At 38.3% G+C, this 16,485-nt stretch overlaps 2 protein-coding genes across 8 annotated transcripts in view; both read right to left on the reverse strand.

Annotated features, from left to right (window-relative positions):
- ptk7 (protein tyrosine kinase 7 (inactive)) overlaps nt 1–1,173 on the reverse strand; it is a 79,922-nt gene extending 78,749 nt beyond the window's left edge. The window contains exon 1 of the mRNA XM_023327019.1: nt 629–1,173. Within this exon, the coding sequence (XP_023182787.1) occupies nt 629–740 (112 nt within the window). The 5' untranslated portion in view covers nt 741–1,173. The remainder of the gene's footprint in view (nt 1–628) is intronic.
- Nucleotides 1,174–2,875: 1,702 nt separating this feature from the next.
- LOC102233978 (kinesin light chain 1) overlaps nt 2,876–16,485 on the reverse strand; it is a 30,494-nt gene continuing 16,884 nt past the window's right edge. For 3 of the 7 annotated variants that reach the window (XM_014469706.2, XM_023326896.1, XM_023326897.1), the window contains exons 10-17: nt 16,194–16,246; nt 15,299–15,366; nt 15,011–15,119; nt 14,882–14,890; nt 14,499–14,651; nt 4,886–5,010; nt 4,674–4,731; nt 2,876–4,123 (exon numbers count right to left, since the gene is read on the reverse strand). In XM_014469706.2, coding sequence (XP_014325192.1) covers nt 4,049–4,123; nt 4,674–4,731; nt 4,886–5,010; nt 14,499–14,651; nt 14,882–14,890; nt 15,011–15,119; nt 15,299–15,366; nt 16,194–16,246 — 650 coding nt within the window. In that variant the 3' untranslated portion in view covers nt 2,876–4,048. Of the gene's footprint in view, nt 4,124–4,673; nt 4,732–4,885; nt 5,011–7,450; nt 9,666–14,498; nt 14,652–14,881; nt 14,891–15,010; nt 15,120–15,298; nt 15,367–16,193; nt 16,247–16,485 lie in introns of those variants that run through there. The other 4 variants (XM_023326899.1, XM_023326898.1, XM_005795137.2 and 1 more) reach the window with 3 other exon arrangements.

Consider the following 16,485-nt stretch of genomic DNA (forward strand, 5'->3'; position numbering starts at 1 on the left):
AAAAATACTACATGCAAAATGAGGCCATTTTTGGAAATCACACAGAGTATACAACAATAATTTAGAAGCCCCCTAAAACTCAGAGCCCTGGGCTACTGCCTCTTTTAAAGTCTGGCTCAGGACATACCTCCAGTATCTACAGGGAAAACTTGTTTTTGTCCCACAGTGGAGACATTTTAGGTGCAGCACCTAAAATGTGTTACACTTAAGGACGTAGGTACATGCAGATACACTTTTATAAAGAAAAAGCTCCATAAAACAAGGATAAATGACACAAAACAGAATAAACACAAACGCACACCCACTTTTTCGTACGCTTCACAAAAAGGTTTGAGGTGCAAACCTCTGCAGAACACAATGCATCCGTAAATTTCACTCATTATGCAGGCAGACTTCGCTTGCACTCTAAATTTCAGTTGTTTCTCCCCCTCACCGGGGGCCAATGGGGGAGGGGTCCCCCTCCTGCTCCAAACACAAACTTTAAGTCCAACTTTTCACATCTAAACCCCACATCCAGGCAGAAGTCTCAGTTATGTGATCATGATGATGATTAATCAGCGTTTTAACCAGCAGAGCATGCTGAGAAGTGGATACATCGTAACTGAGCGAAGAGAAACTTGGTACAGACCTTGGAGGCAGATGAATCCAGCCGCGTACAGAACATCCAGCAGGGTTTTTCCTCTCCGGGTTACCCCGGAGTTTACCCTCCGCCGGGTTTTACCCCCTGCCGGTACGTCCATGGTTTCCAGTTCGGTTTTCCCTTAGAAAAACCCGCAGGTAGAGTCAAAGCGAGAGCAGAGTCACCGTGTGCGCACAGGTATCCCAGCGCCGCTTCCCTGCGCAGCTCCCCCGGGGGAGAAGCCCGGACGGCCTCGGCTGCTCACCTGGTTTCACCGGAACACGGCAGAAACAAGAGGGAACTCAAACCAGGCCAGCTACGCGAACCACTGAGTTCACACCGAGCAGCCCCGCCGAAAGTTTGGACCCAACTCTATGAACTTCCAGGTGGCTCACAGGGGGGAAAGCTGCGGGAAATGTCGGCTGCTGTGACTCATTCCAGCCCACTGCGTGGGTCCGACCGAGCTCAGAACCGCCCGGACCTCCTTCAGCCCGGTTTGTCTCCCAACTCTGCTTCCTCCCGCTCTGCAGACTCTGAGTGGAGTGGATTTTCTTTCTCTCTCTCTCTCTCTCCCTCTTCACACACATGCAGTGAAGCAGGCTGGAAAAACGGGACGCGCTTCCTGTAGATACCTTTCACAATTAGAGTCGCGAAGTGGCGGAAACTCGGGGTTTTCTCCAGTTTCGCGCCTCTATTTTTGCATAATTCCTCAAGAAGGCCAATCAGATTGATTCTCTTTTGAATTTAAATCCAGACTTCGTGGTGTTTCCCTCAACCCTGGTCCCTCAAGGCACACTGCCCTGCATGTTTTAGGTATTTCCTTGCTTCAGTCCAGCTGATTTCAATTAATGACTGATTAACAGGCGTTTGTTGAACTGCAATCATTTGAATCAGGCACATTAAAGCAGGGAAACCTGTAAAACATGCAGGACAGTGAGCCTTGAGGACCAGGGTTGGGAAACACCATTCTGCAGAGGTGGGTAGAGGACCCAAAAATTGTTTTCAAGTAAGAGTAGCAGTACCTCGACATATATTTACTCAAGTAAAAATAAAAAGTAGCCATCCAAGAAATTACTCAAGTAAGAGTAAAAACATATTTGGTTAAAAAAGTCTACTAAAGTACTGAGTAACTGATCAAATTATCAATCAGTTAACATTTAGATTTAGAAATTACATCATCAGGCATAAAGTTAAGTGGAAATTTTGGTATTCTAAAGACCAAAATGACAATAATTCATACAACAAAAAATAAACTTAGGCAAAATAAAAATAGTTAAAATCAGTGTACTTCAATATAAGACTTATGAAACTATAACAAAAACTGCAGGTGTGTGTGTGTGTCTGGTGAATTTTTGGTTAAAACATGTTTGTTTTTCATTCTGTGGGTAGAGAATACAGACGTTTTACTTAAGTAAAAGTAGTGGTGCTTCATAATAAAATAACTCAAGCAAAAGTAAAAAGTACAGCGTAGGAAAAATACTCCTAAAAGTAAAAAGTTACTCAAGTAAAGTTAATTGAGTAAATGTAACTAGTTACTACCCAACTCAGCCATTTTGATAAATTAATATGCTTTGACCTAATTTTGGCAACCAAAAAAAAAGATAAATAATTGAAACATTTTTTAAATTAATTTTTTTTATATTTAACACAATGATCACAGAACCTTTGGTGATTTTCCACATTACTTTCACACTTAACATAAAAAAATAACAAAATTTTACTTTGAAGTTCTCTACATCCTTTTAACAATGTGTATATTTCCGGTGCCTTGACACATGAACCTCTCTTTTCCAAATGCAGCTTCCGGTAACTCAACTTGGATCGGGAATACAACAGTGCGACCCTCCGGTTTAAATGGATCACTGTCTTTTTAAACTTAGACATTTTTTTTATTTGATGCAAATATTTAACATAAAAATGTAATAACTTAAATATAAGTTTCACCAATCTACAAATAAGTGCAAATTGAGTTAATGGCCCATAAATATTGTGAAACACAATTTGTGTAGCATAGTAAATACATTTATTGTTTATGTTGAACATATGATTGGAGGACTTTACAGAAAATAGTAACTTTGAGTAATTAAATGTTTACATGACATAGGAACCAGACGTCTTTCTTGAGAAGGTTCACATCTGAGTCCATCACTACACCCAGATTTTAGATCTGATCACTGGTTTCCAGCTGTAATAACTGAAGTTGTGGGCTGACTTGATCGTCTCTAACATAAACTGGACAAAAAAAGACATGAGAACTATTAATCAAACTGTTTTTATTCAAGGATCCTCAGAGAAAGTGGCTACTGATTACATACAGGACTGTTCAGGAATCAGGCCCAATCTGATGCTCTAACCATCTCTAAAACATTCAGTTTAATCCCAACAAACAGATCAGGATCACCTCTTAAGATTATGTTGACTTATCATTTGATGAATGCATTTTTTTCCTACAAAGTTTTCAGAGTAAGGAAGACTTATAAAATATAAAACTGTATTAGGACAATCCAGTTCTGAGGAGATGCTTCACTAAAAATGCAATCAGTGAGAAAGACCACCACCTGAGAATCGTGCAAAAACAAACCATCCCCATCCTGATTACTAAATAACTTTATACAAACATGCTCTCAAAATGTGGCAGGTGGTGCTGAGAGGCTTAAACCCTGCACCAAATATTATTAAGACTTCCAGGTCGAGATAAATCAAGCAGCCTAGGGTTTTTTTTTATTCTGAAACAATTTAAAATATTGTTTTCCAGCTTTTTGAGTCCAAAATGCCTCAAAGTTTTAAAGTTCAGCAGCAGGAAAAAAAACAACATTTTTACATCAAAACAGTAAGTTAAAGCAGCAGATAATTTCACACGACTTAAAATTGTGATAAATGTTTCACCCTGTACCCCAAAGCTTTAACCTAATTGGAAATTAAATCTCAAAAGGCAAGAAAATAACACATTCATCCAACCTCATCTCACACCTCAAAGTCTGCAAAGTTTATTTTCTTGCACTGATAAAACAATCAAATGGCACAGGAAGAGAGGAAGTCACAAAAATCTGAGATCCAAACAACACAAGAGGAAAATAAAACCAGCACGAGTGACTTTATGGCAACAAATCAATTCAAAGTGCAGCAGCTAATACCAACGCCTTAATGAGGCACTCGGGCAAAGGAGAAGTTCAGGGCCATGATGAAGGGGGGTAAGGCTGTCGGTCAGCAGGAGACAGAAACATTTAAAACCACAATGTGTCATTTATGCAGGGAAGTCTCCATCTGTGAAGGTTTGGGGTGTTGGGTGTGCATAAGTGCCCGGCTGCGAGGATAAAGACCCTGAAGCAGCTGGTTCTGTGTGGTAGTGTCGTCAGTCATTGTTGCGTCCCAGGAGACGAGTCCTTATAAAGAATTACTCTGATGTGGAGATGCGACCTCCTGAGCTGCTCACTTCCCAGTGTACAGATCCACAGTGCTGGAGCTCAGGCCCCGGCTTTCCCTGAAGTTTCCGCCTCCTCGAGTCTGGAATGGAGGTTAAAAAAAGAGGAAAGCAGAGATCAAATCAAACAACTTAATAAATCCCAAAAAACACAATTCAGTTTGCACCACTCTTTTGTTGTGGTCAACACAACAAAAGAAGAAAAAAGAAAATACAAGCAATCTCATGCAGAGATTGCTTGCACCCCTGTAAACAATCTCTGCATGTTTGCAGAGATTGCACTGTTGTGGCATTAGAACGGTGTTTGTTCTGATGCCATTTCCACATCAGAACAAACATGATCTTTTAGACTTTGTGCAACAAACACCAGGATAAGCTCTTTGGCTACTGGCCAACAGAGTTTAAATGCCGATGATGCAACATATAAACCTACTATCAAAAGTATCTATTTCCCTTCAACGTTTGCACATTTTTCTTTGCAGCAACAAACTTTAATGTATCCTATAGAGTTTTTATGTGAAGTAAACAATTAATTGCTGAGGGGAAGGGAAATGATAATTAGTTTTTGAAATTTGGTACAAATAAAAATGTGAAAAAGAAGCGTAAATAGATTCCAAATATTTCCATCCTCACCTGAAAAGAGTCGTCACTTGTTTTGTTCAGGTAATTCAGTGAAGCAGCTCTTTTCATGCTGGGAAAGTAAGAAGAAGAATAGTTTATATATCAGGTTATTTTCCCAAAACTGATCTAAGAACATGTCACACTTTGAATGATGAAATTAGGAAAAAAAACAAGCATTAATAACTAGCATTTACTTCAAATAAAAATGTTCATTTGTTAATTACTTGGTGTTGCGAGGTTCAGGTGGTCCGTTGCCCTGCAGTTTCTTCACCAGCATCTCGCTGCTGCGACGCAAAACATCTCTGAGCTTCCCAAGAGATCCGCTGCGCTGCAGAGCGCCACTGCCGTCCTGCAGACACACACACCCACTCAACCTCATCAGCCATTCTGACAGGAAGCTGCTTTTTTTAAAAAACATTTTTAGTTTCAAGTTTGTTCCAGTGTTGTTGAATTTGAGACAGAAAAAATTATATATGCCTTTGTGAAAACATGCTGAAGAACAGATACTGCCATGCAGATGTTCCTCAGTTATAGTTAGATGTAGAAATGTAAAATCAGGCAAACTCATGCATTAAGACATGTCCCTGCTGTGATGTTCCGATGAAATTTTCTTCTTAATCTTCACTAGCTAGAGCTAAAGTAATCACTAAAAACAGGATCAGGTAGTCATTACTGAGGCAGCTTTAGCAGAAGTCAACACACCCTGTACAAGCTAAAAGCAGCTTGTTCTACATTTACCGGTCCCCTGGTAAAGGCCTAAAATAAGTTATTTATGTATTGCAGTAGCATAATTATAAAACGACAAGCTGAAGTGAAGTCAGAGAGATTTGGAGCAGGAATGTTTGGGATCCGGTACAATTAAATATAGATCATTCAATTGTACAATTTTGTCCTTTTGTTCTTGTGTATTTGTTAAATTTTTCCATGATCAAATCTGGGTTTTCCAAAACAACCAAAGTCTTTTCCTCCTTTAAAAAGATGTCAGAGGCCATATTACCTGCTTCAGTAACCTTCTCTGCACTATGATCAGATATCCACAAACAGCTGAATGAGAGGCAACCAGAGAGCAGCTGAAACACCAGTCATTAACACTTATGATGCGAAAAGCAAAATCAGACTTTTTGAAAATGGAGGCCAGGCATTTCTCTACGTTTTGTCTAAACACGGTTAAATGGCTTATCGGCTGAATTATCAATGAGTCAAAACAGAGTAAACATGCTAATGTTAGCTTAGCTCTTCAGCTAACTGTTCACTATGAAAACAGAAGGGACGCTTTTTTGAAACTGCACTACACGTGTCGACTCAGAAACATGCTTAAAGGCCAGTTATAAAGCTATGCCACCTGTATTTGAGAAATGATCATAGTTTAGTTAACTCTGTGTAAGATGTATTAAAATTCAAGGCCAGGGGGCCAATTTCAAGGCCCGCCTTAAGTTTTTATGTGAGGGCCACATAAATAGAACTTTCAAGATAACAGTTGTATGCTTAAATATAATTTTATCAGTCAAATTAAAGCAGTTTTTATCTGTATACTGCTAAGTTACAAAATTGTGAGATGTTCAATGTTTAATTTTAAGTAGTACTCATTAAATGCAGTCATTTATTAATATTTTAACAGTTTGCTAAGGGGTAGTTTTATCAATATATTTTGCCATAAATGGCAGGATTTTCATAAACTTGATGAGGCCCAAAACGAAAATAAATTTGACACCACATTAGAAGCCAAAACATGTAACTGACATTTGTCCTTATAATGATGAGACTATGGGTCATGCATTTTTCAATTTTACATAAATAAAAATCTTCCCTTGTCCATTAAAAGTTATTTTAACCATTTCCCACCAAAAACAGTACTAAAATAGTCATAGAAGATCTTAGATGTTTCATGGAAACTAATGGGATCTTGTTTCTTTACCTGCTTCTGAAGCTAGGAATGGGCGATATGGACTAAAACTTTTAGCATATTTAGTTTATTGCAATAATGATCAAAGTGACGATAAACTGGCCTCTTCCAGACTTCATTTACATAAGGAAATGTGATTTTGGGCTGTACAGAGTGACTGTGTGCAGCTTTTAATTTTTTGAATGTACTGATATTTATTTAGAACTTCATAAAACTGAGGGAAAAATAGTAAAAATGCAGAAAATAGAGCCCGTTTTTGAGTTTTTATTCATCACTGTCACAACCAATCTAAATTCTTATGATAGTTTATTGTTAAAAAATATATTTTCTGTGTGGTAAATGTCCACCCTTAGCTGATGCCAACCTAGAATAAGATGTTCTCTGGTCTTTCCCATTTTCACCATGGTTCAGTTATGTAAACACAACAACGTAAACATTGTCTTAGTCTTCGCTTGTTTTATGTTTGGGTTGCTACCATGTTAAAAGTTATTTTTGTTAAAAGTTAAAAATAATCTTTATGTTCAAAATGTTTTTTTAAATTCTTTCCTGTGGTTATGCTACTGCAAAGACTTCACTTCAGTGCCCTTTTACAGACTTTTCCAATAACCTGTTAAAGGAGCTTTAACTAAATGATCAACCAGACCAAATTGTGATTTTTAACAGTACAGAGAATAAACTGTTGCATGTTTTAGTTGCCATAGTCACATTTTATCTTTACATCACAGTATTTTATCCATCCACCCATTCAAAGTTAAACCAGCTGCAGTGCAGGAGCATCACCAGCAGGGGGCGATGCAGGCATTTAGAGATAGAGATTGATTCCTGCTTTGCTGCAATTCTGCAGCTGACATTCATGTTTTCATCCAAAGCAGAGAAAGACACAGTGTTCACAAATGAAAAACTTTATTTGAGAATACCAACAAGTGTTGATGCATTAATCATCACAATGCAGAATGGTGAATATATAGATATAATGCATAATACATACTAAGATAATGCTTATAGAGCTTATGGTTTTTGTTCTTTCACAAATAGAAACAGAATCCCACTTTATATGTTGAGAATAGACACTTCAATAAATAAGCAAGCATTCCACTAACAACAATATCATCATAATTGAGTGAACACTGTATTATTTTTCTTTTGTTCAGAGTTGCATTAGATGTATAGGCGTACTCAATGGAAAGGAATGAAGAATCAAGGCATGTAGCACATTGAAAAGCCATAGAGTGAATGCACTTGTCGAATCTATAAATACAGCCTACAGTTACACTTCCAAGATGTTAAGATCATTTACATTCGGTTAGGGTAAACCGTGAGGAGACACTTGCACTGAATTCCTGGTGCCAAAAAAAACATGATTCACCAAAGTTACAATATCTACGCTGAGCAAGAACTAAAAAGGCTCGAAGCTTTGTGTTCAAACTACAGTTTCCAACGCCAGATTGGTTCACTGTGACTGTACCACTGAAACAAGCACATAATCACACTGACATCTGTAAAGTGACACCATTAGGTTACATCTCCAATGCCACCAGAGCAAAGAATTCTGGGTATTTGCATTAAAAAAAAAGGATTAAAAATCCAACATTAATGGCAAGGTAATCTCTCAAGTGGCTCATAGTTGAGCTGACCGCTCCAGCTGGTCTCTGCTCCACATATCAAACTCACAGTTCTGGTCAGAAGTTTACATACACTCATACTCAGCGTCAACATTATGTTATTAACGATTTATTAATAGTGGATTATGTGCAATACACAAGTGTAATTTAGTGAAATGTTATTTTTTCCTCATTTATGGCTGTTTATTATTTTTTGGTCAAAGTATTTCTCAATACAATTTTATTGTGCTACTACACATTGCATGATAGAATACTGGCAAAAGTGATTTTTAAAAGTCCGCCCCCCAAATTTAACTTGTGCATATTCTTCTAAAAAGATTATCTGTTGCTTCAAAATCCATCCATGGAATTTAAATTATTAAGAAATTTCCACATTAGTCTGCTTGTGTTGATTCCACTCCACAGCTGCTCACACACAGACTTAGCAGATGTTTTACGCCGGGTTCGAACTGGGTACCTCTGGCCCACCAAGAAAGATGAGCATTTGTAAACTTCACACCAGAACCGTATCTTGGCAGAACCGAACCTTTCTTGAACACCATAGAAACCAAGGACACCGCAAGCTGGTGGGAGCCACCAGAACATTTTACCATGGCAACAGTAGCTTTCTGTCATCAGGCAAAACTTCTCTCATTAGCAACAGGCAACGCTCACTACAGCCTTTACACTGCGCCAAAACGTATCAAAAGCCTTTTAAAAAAATGTAAACAATGATGATACAAAAGAACCGACAACATGTAATGTAAAAAGAAAATAAAAATGGCAACGATCACTTTTCTTCAGCAAGGCTGTACAACCTTCATTGGATATCATACAGTACCATTTCTGAACCAGGCATCAGGTTAAAACTTTACTAAATAAACGTCTGTAAAACATAAAGTGGCGAAATCCAGGCACCAAGATGGCAGCTCAACTTTTAGGTTTCAACAATTTCCGTGAGATCATGCAGATAAACTAAACTGTAGAAATTAATATTTTGACTCCATGATAACTCTAAACATTTCTTTTCCCACCTTCAGCTCTACAAACTAGATAAATAAATCTACTATGCCCACATTAAAAAGTATAAATAAATTCTGCCGAGGGGGAAAAAACGTACAAGTGACATCCTCACAGGGATAGATTACACACACACACACACACACTCATAACAACTTCCTCTAATGTCAAAGTGAGAGAAAGAGCTGAAAGAAAGACTTCTGACATTGGTTAGTGACAGGAAAGTTTGAGAAGAGCAGAGATGAGAAGACCAAACGTCCCAGCAGTGGCCAGTTGAGCAGGGAAGAGAGATGACAACCAGGAGGGGGGGGGGCTTTCTGAGTCTCTGCTGCAGAGAGGGTGGGGGGGCACCGGAGACGGAAGAGGAGTTGTTGGTTTGTAGGGACAAAGGAGCCCAGAGGGAACGACAACACACATCCCTTTGTTACTGTGTTGGGGGGAAGGAGAGAAGCATGAAGGAATAATCTTGATGGCTTAGGCCTGATAAACGAGAGAGAAGAGAGACAAAAACAAGGACAAAAAAAGGACAGACATTGTAAGATTAAAAAGCTCTGGGTTGGGCTTCCTGCTCTACAGCTCCCTGACTTCTGACACATCCGAGATGCATCGATCCTCAGGCATTACATTTGTAGACTCACATTTTCTAAATCTGACAGCTAATTTATAATACGCAAATAAAAAAAGTGTATAATAGACATTTAAAGCACCATTAAAGAAATTATCAGGTAATTTCTTGACTATTTTAGCAAGATTCAGATGTCCCAAAACCAAATCTTAACTTTTTATTCATGCTAAATCTCCGTGTTTATATAATATTCTTTGTCTGGGTTAATTCACTTGTTTATCTATTGGTACTCCTTTTTCAGACCTACTTGTTGTATTTCATACCTCTAACCAGACTATTTTCAAACGAACCAAAGCATATGGTTTTAGTTTTGTGTATTTTTAAGTATTTTCATGATTTATGGAGATAAGTGGCGATAAAGATAGGCTTGGATCTCACTTATAACTACTGTAAATTTAATTGTGTACAATCATCTGAAAATTTGATTTTCAGATGATTTAACTTGTACAATCTGGTTAAGTTCCAGATAACTTTTATAGATATGACAAATTGTAACCACATTGTTACCAAAATAAGTGACTTGCTGTTTTTTCCACACTTGGGAATGGACAATTACTGTGTTATTCACAGTTAATTACAGTTAGATAACTGTTATGAAGTGCAATGTTTTATTTAGTGGAACTTGATTTGTTTTTTGAGGCTCTGACTGCAGTGACAGATTAATAGAAAAAAACCCGATGAATTTTAAATATTTTAACCCTCTTTTTGCAGAGAAATATCACAACAATGTGATAAATGTATAGAAGAAATATTGTCTCATTAGAGTTAGAAATTTTAATTTTTATCTTATGCAATTATGTATATGAAGTTTGTTTCTTTCCTTTAAATTTGCCAGTAAAAAAAAAAAAAAAAAAATCACCTGCAAATGTGACACCAAAGCAGTCGATAACAAATCAAGTCGGGCGGCTTTCAGCCAATCAGATTACGCTTCTTTGATCCATGACACCAGTGCAGCTGGTTAGCGGGGCTTCATTAAGATGAAATAAGTTTTTCTCTTAAGCAGAGACCATTACAGAAGAGGTACTTATTGACAGCCAGTGCAGATTCATTATTGTTTTATTTACTCAAACTGAGTGAAATATTTCACAGTTCTGGTGTCACGTGATCAAAGAAGCGTACTGTTGATTGGCTAAAGCTGCTTGACTCAATCTAGTGCTGAATGTTTTGGTTTGAGTCACTAAAAGGTCATCACATCTGCAGGCACATTTCTGAAGCTTAATTTTGTGCTGGCAAATATCAAATTAAAAACATTCATATTTTTAATTGGATAAAACCTTCAATGTCATTAATTCAATGTCTAAAAAACAAACCTGTTTTACATTTCTTCCATACATATTGCTCACCCAAGCTGGAATATAGTAAAAATTTAGGATTTCCATCCCTGAGATAATGCTGAATTTGTGTGACGTGAAAATGCTGCAGCATAAGAGCTGCATTTCATTATAAAAAATAGAAGTCAACCCAGAAAGCTGCAGTCAGATTAGCGATGCAGTCTTTGTGACTCAGCTGTTTTTATTTTCTCCTTGGGTACTGGAAAGTCTGAATCTGGCAGAGAGTGCACAGTAACTGACTGTGCACTGCAGATGCAGCACAGAATGCACCAAATACTATGAGAAAACCTCATTTTAGCCAAACAAACTAAATTAAACATTGAAATCCTAATAACACTGAACTATGTTCCATCACTAACAAAATATTTCTCATTACATCTCTCTGCATCACCCCACCCAAGTTTGTTTTCATTAACAGGGAGAGTACAATCCACTGATTGCCAGGGGGGGGAATTTGATTGGCAGGCTGATTGGTTGTCATGGCAATTCAAATCAACAAAGAAACATGTTAGTGGTGAATGAGGTATGGGAAAAGCAAAAAAAAACAGAAGAGGTTTGAAAAGCAGTGCATTAAATGCGAAAATTGAAACTCCTGCAGGCACACGTACACTTTTCACATGTCAAGTCATGCTTTTAATGAGACATAAAACTAAATGAACCCAACACACAACCACAAACGTGTTGTGAAACAGCTGTGATGTCATCTGGGTTAGCAATCTGTACACCAAACTGGTTCAACACACACTTAATGAGATTTTGTAAGCAGACAGTTAAATAATGTTGCATAAAGTAACAAGAGAAAGCAGATGGGTATCAGCTCTGACACAAAATCCTTTGAATGTCTAAAGCAAGGAAGATGATGGGTATTTAAATGCTTGTTCATTCAAACAAAGGCTAGCTGAGCTACATGGCATGTTTTTTTACATTTGTAAATAAATGGATGGATGAATGGAAGTAATTAACACTTTAAGTAAACAGGTTAAGCTGTCAGAAACGATGAGCAAATAGAGAAATGTTTTCACTCTCCTCTGACAATAGACTGCACTTTTGCATGAATACACATGCGGTTAGATCGACTGCTGTTAAGCTTGGAAGCAGTTTTACATTTATCAGCACCTTGGTGAGGATGTGGACAAAGCCTTAAATTAATCTTTCATTGCAGTAGGTTAATCGCTCAATGAAAATTTTAATACAAATCCAACCTTTTATTTGAAAGCATTTAATAAATGAAATGAATCAATTATTGATACCGTTTTCTTTCAGGTCGTTAGACTGGACAAGGACCCTGGTTTTTCTTTTAGTAGGATAATGATCTAAAACAAAAAGCCAAATCAAGGCAGCACTCAAAATCAGCCTTCTTCCATGTTCATCTGACATCCTAAACCTAAAACCTGTGAAAACCTGTGTAAACTGAAGATACGATAGAAAAAGAGATGTGGATCATCTTGGGTGCATTCACAACAGCCCAGTTCAGGCCACTTTAATCGAACTCCAGTTCGTTTGTCTGGAAAGTCCAGTTCGTTTGGTGTGAATGTGTAGTCAGACTTTAATGCAGACCAAAAAGTCCAACCCTTATCCGAATTGAAACCTAAGAGTTGGTTAGATTAAGGTGAACTCTGGTGCGGTTCAAAAGTATATGTGGCTGCAAATGAACCAGAGATCGCTCCAAAAGCAGGAAGTAGAACCGATGAACTGGTTTTTCAAAGGGTTTTGGTCGTTTAGCCTGTGCAGTGTGAACGAGAACTTTACCAGCTGAAAATGGAACAAATGGTGAAATTTTGGTCCCCAATTGAACCGAATTCACCGGACTATCAACTGTGTAAACACCCAATCAGTCAAAATCAGACTTGTGGGTCAAATCTGGCATGCAGTGCAACTATATTTCCTCCCTCAAGATAAATCCAAATATCAGATTACTCTGCTGTTGCGTTGGCATGCCAATCAAGACAATCCCTCCCAAAAAGGTGCAAAACAGAAGCTTTCTGGACAGGCGGGAAGCATATTTGTTCACAATCATACAACATAGACCTTGCAAGTGTACGAAAATGACATTTTTCAACAAATATCAATATATCATGGTTGGCCTTTAACTTTGTCTTTAAATTTGGCCAAATGAGTGATTGAGTTAAAGTCCTGATCTAAAGACTTTGGCCGTCTCTGTACGCTACAATCTTATGAAATGTTATAGTAGAAAACTACATGTCAAGATGGCTAAAAGGCTGGATTTTTCTCTTTTCATTGCCTCACTGCAACATAAGCTGTATTTATTTAAAGGCTTCTTACACATCTCTACCAGGGGAGCTTTCACATTCACACTTTAGTACTAAAACAACCCCACAAAATTCCTACAGTAGGAAAAGCAGGAGAGCTCACGGTCAACAGACATTTCTCAGTCATGTGAAAACAGACGTGGTCCATTAGTGCATGTTAGGGGGGTGAGAGTGACAGGCTGGAACATGCATGCTTAGGCTGATGCAGCTCGAGGTTAGACTGCATTCAAGTGAACGAAGAGGCACAAGCTCAAGCTAAGGGATGCATCCCCGCTTTGTTGATGCATAGGAGCTTTTTTTCAGCTGCCACACCCGTTTTATTGTTGCTGCTGCAGGTTTTAGACTCAAACCTCTTTGAAACCCAAATGGTATAAAGTTCTGATTTGGGTCCAAACATCAGCAGACAGGGTGGGCTCCTTGTGCTTATTGTGTTAGCGGCTAAACTCGTTTACTGTGCTCGCATAGGTGGATGTGAATAGGTATTATGTTACCAAGGCAACAGGGACTGAGCGTGTGCCTTTTTCCTACTGTTTCACTTGCACAGAAGCACTGCCAGCAACAGAACCACTCATTTCAAAACAACAAAAGACATAAGCATGGAGTTTAAAGCAAACTGCGAGGCTGAAAACAAAAAGGCGAACATGCCAAGACACTCAATCAGCTTTATGACACCAGGGTCACTTCAGGACAAAGACAAGATCTGTCTGCAGAGAGTCGATGGGATGGTACAGACTCAGATCACTACATGTCTCTGCATCTGTTTTAGAGAAATGTATATACACCTAAATAATAATAACAGGCATCATTAAACAACAAATACAGTTGGTATTGTGTTTTTGTAACTTTGTAAAAATTTTTTATGAATAAAGTGCAGAACCAGGGGTTAGCATCCTGCTAAATGCACCAGCTTATTCAGTTCCAGAGAGAAGTTAGCTTCCATTCATGTGAAACTGTGCTATCTTTAAAAACACAGCAGGAAAACAGTAGTGAAGTTCTATACCAGCCCTCGATCTCTCTGAAATAGCAGACACCGCCTGGTTTTTCCAGACGGGCCGTGTTTACTCTACAATAGTGGATTTGTACTCACCCCGTTCCACTCCACGCCCATACTCACTTCCTCGCCAGTCTCAGAGCCGCTCTCGTACTTAACGCTGGTCAGGCTGTCTCTGCTCCTCCGCCTCTCACCGTCTGTATCTTTCAGGATCTCCACCACACGCGTTTGGTGGATGGGGTCGATGCCCTGCAGAGGTATAAAAACTAATTAGATCAAGCTGCAGATGCAGACATTAGCTTGTGTAAATTCGTGAGAGTAGAAAGTTTTATGGGGGGAATTGAGGTGATTTCAGATGTCCTGTCCGTCCATCACGTTTTCAGCGACAAACAAGTATCTTAAATGATTGTGAGATGGGAGTGATGTTAGATGGGAGAGGTGGAAGCTCTATGGGAGCCAAGAGAGATGAACCAACTTACTGTGTTGCTCTGGATCCATTGCAATGCAGGGAAAGGGAAAGAAATACAATGAGATTTGCTTTCCTAAATAAAAAAAACAGGAACCGTCATGCAGAACAGGGCCGTTTCTATTTAGCAGATGTCGCTGACCTGCTTGCGAGACCTCACAGCACACTCCTCCAGTGTCTCCGCTGCCTCTAGTTTGCCCTGGCGGCGGTACAGAGCACCGAGGTTCCTCAGGGTAGTGTTCACTGTAGGGCTGCATGGATAGAGACAGAAAGTTACTCAAAAAGGTCACAAAAGTAAATCCTGATGTAAAAGGGACAGACAAAGGAGAAAATGCAGTAAAGATGGCATTGAATATTTCCGCTGAATCAAAAGTTGACCTAAATCTAGAGCCTTTATGGCTGAGTCATAAAACACGGTTATCGGCGTCACCTGTTGACTTTGCATGCCTTGTACCAGCCTCCGTACTCTCCATATGGGGTGTTGTCTCTGTGTTTGCTCTGGAAGTAATTCAGTGAGCAAAAGAGAAAGAAAAACTGGTGTTTAGACCTGATAAGTAGCATTATACTTTGTTTATACAGTTGTGTCTGACACATCATTTAAAAAGAGGAATATTTTAATCTTCCTGGTAGGACTGGGCGATATGGTTTAAAAATAAAATCTCAGATTTGTTTCGTATCAAATGCGATTTCTGATTTCATTGCATTTTTTTCTTTTGTTTTCTAAAAAAGAAATTACAAACAACAGAAAATGCTTTCAAAAAGTAGTTCTTATTTCAGTCATTCCTTCTGTGAGTATTAAGGCCAGGCTACAAGTATTTTCGTTTAATTCCGAAAATATAGTCACATTAATAGCAGAATAAAGGCGTAATTTTACTAGAAGAATGTCTTAAAATTACAAGAAGTCATTTCAATGAGAAAAAAGTTTAGATAAATTGGTTTATCTTTAGTTCTCACAAAATGACGACTTAGTTCTCCTAATATTAAGACTTTATTCTTTATTATTTTGACTTTATTATATAGTTTAGAATTATATAGTTTTCATAGAGTTGGCTTGAATTGAAAATCCAAAAAGGTAGAAGCTGGAAAAAAAAAACGCAAACAAGATGGCGGCCTTTGTACGCCATCTTGCTGACATCACCCTGAACTATGGAAACACAAGGAGTGCATTGGTGGGGGTGCATTGGTGGGGAAAAAAAATAATCCTGATTTTCCAAAAACTAAATCTTCAAAACCCCAAAATTTTGATTAATAGATAAAATCAATTTATCACCTAGCCCTACATCCAAGAGGAAATCTTGATGACTTTTTTAGGGAGGTTTTCTCACCTTGCTCATCTCCTCTCTTTCCTCTGCATGCATCCAGATGGGCTTGTTCTCAGCTGCAGACAGACAGGAGAGAGCGTCTACATACTGTACAACTGGGATGCAACGAACCGTCTAAATCTGGACTCAAACACTTTGTGATGCATTTATTTTTATTCATGTTTGAATTGAGCAGAGCTTACAGTTCCATAAGTGCAGAAAAACAGGATATTAAAACAGAAAACAATGGAACTTATCTATTAAAATGAATAGTGCAATAAAACTAAACATATATTTGAGATCTTACTGGTGATGA

The sequence above is a fragment of the Xiphophorus maculatus genome, chromosome 22 (assembly GCF_002775205.1).
Source record: "Xiphophorus maculatus strain JP 163 A chromosome 22, X_maculatus-5.0-male, whole genome shotgun sequence".
In the NCBI taxonomy this organism is placed as follows: domain Eukaryota; kingdom Metazoa; phylum Chordata; class Actinopteri; order Cyprinodontiformes; family Poeciliidae; genus Xiphophorus; species Xiphophorus maculatus.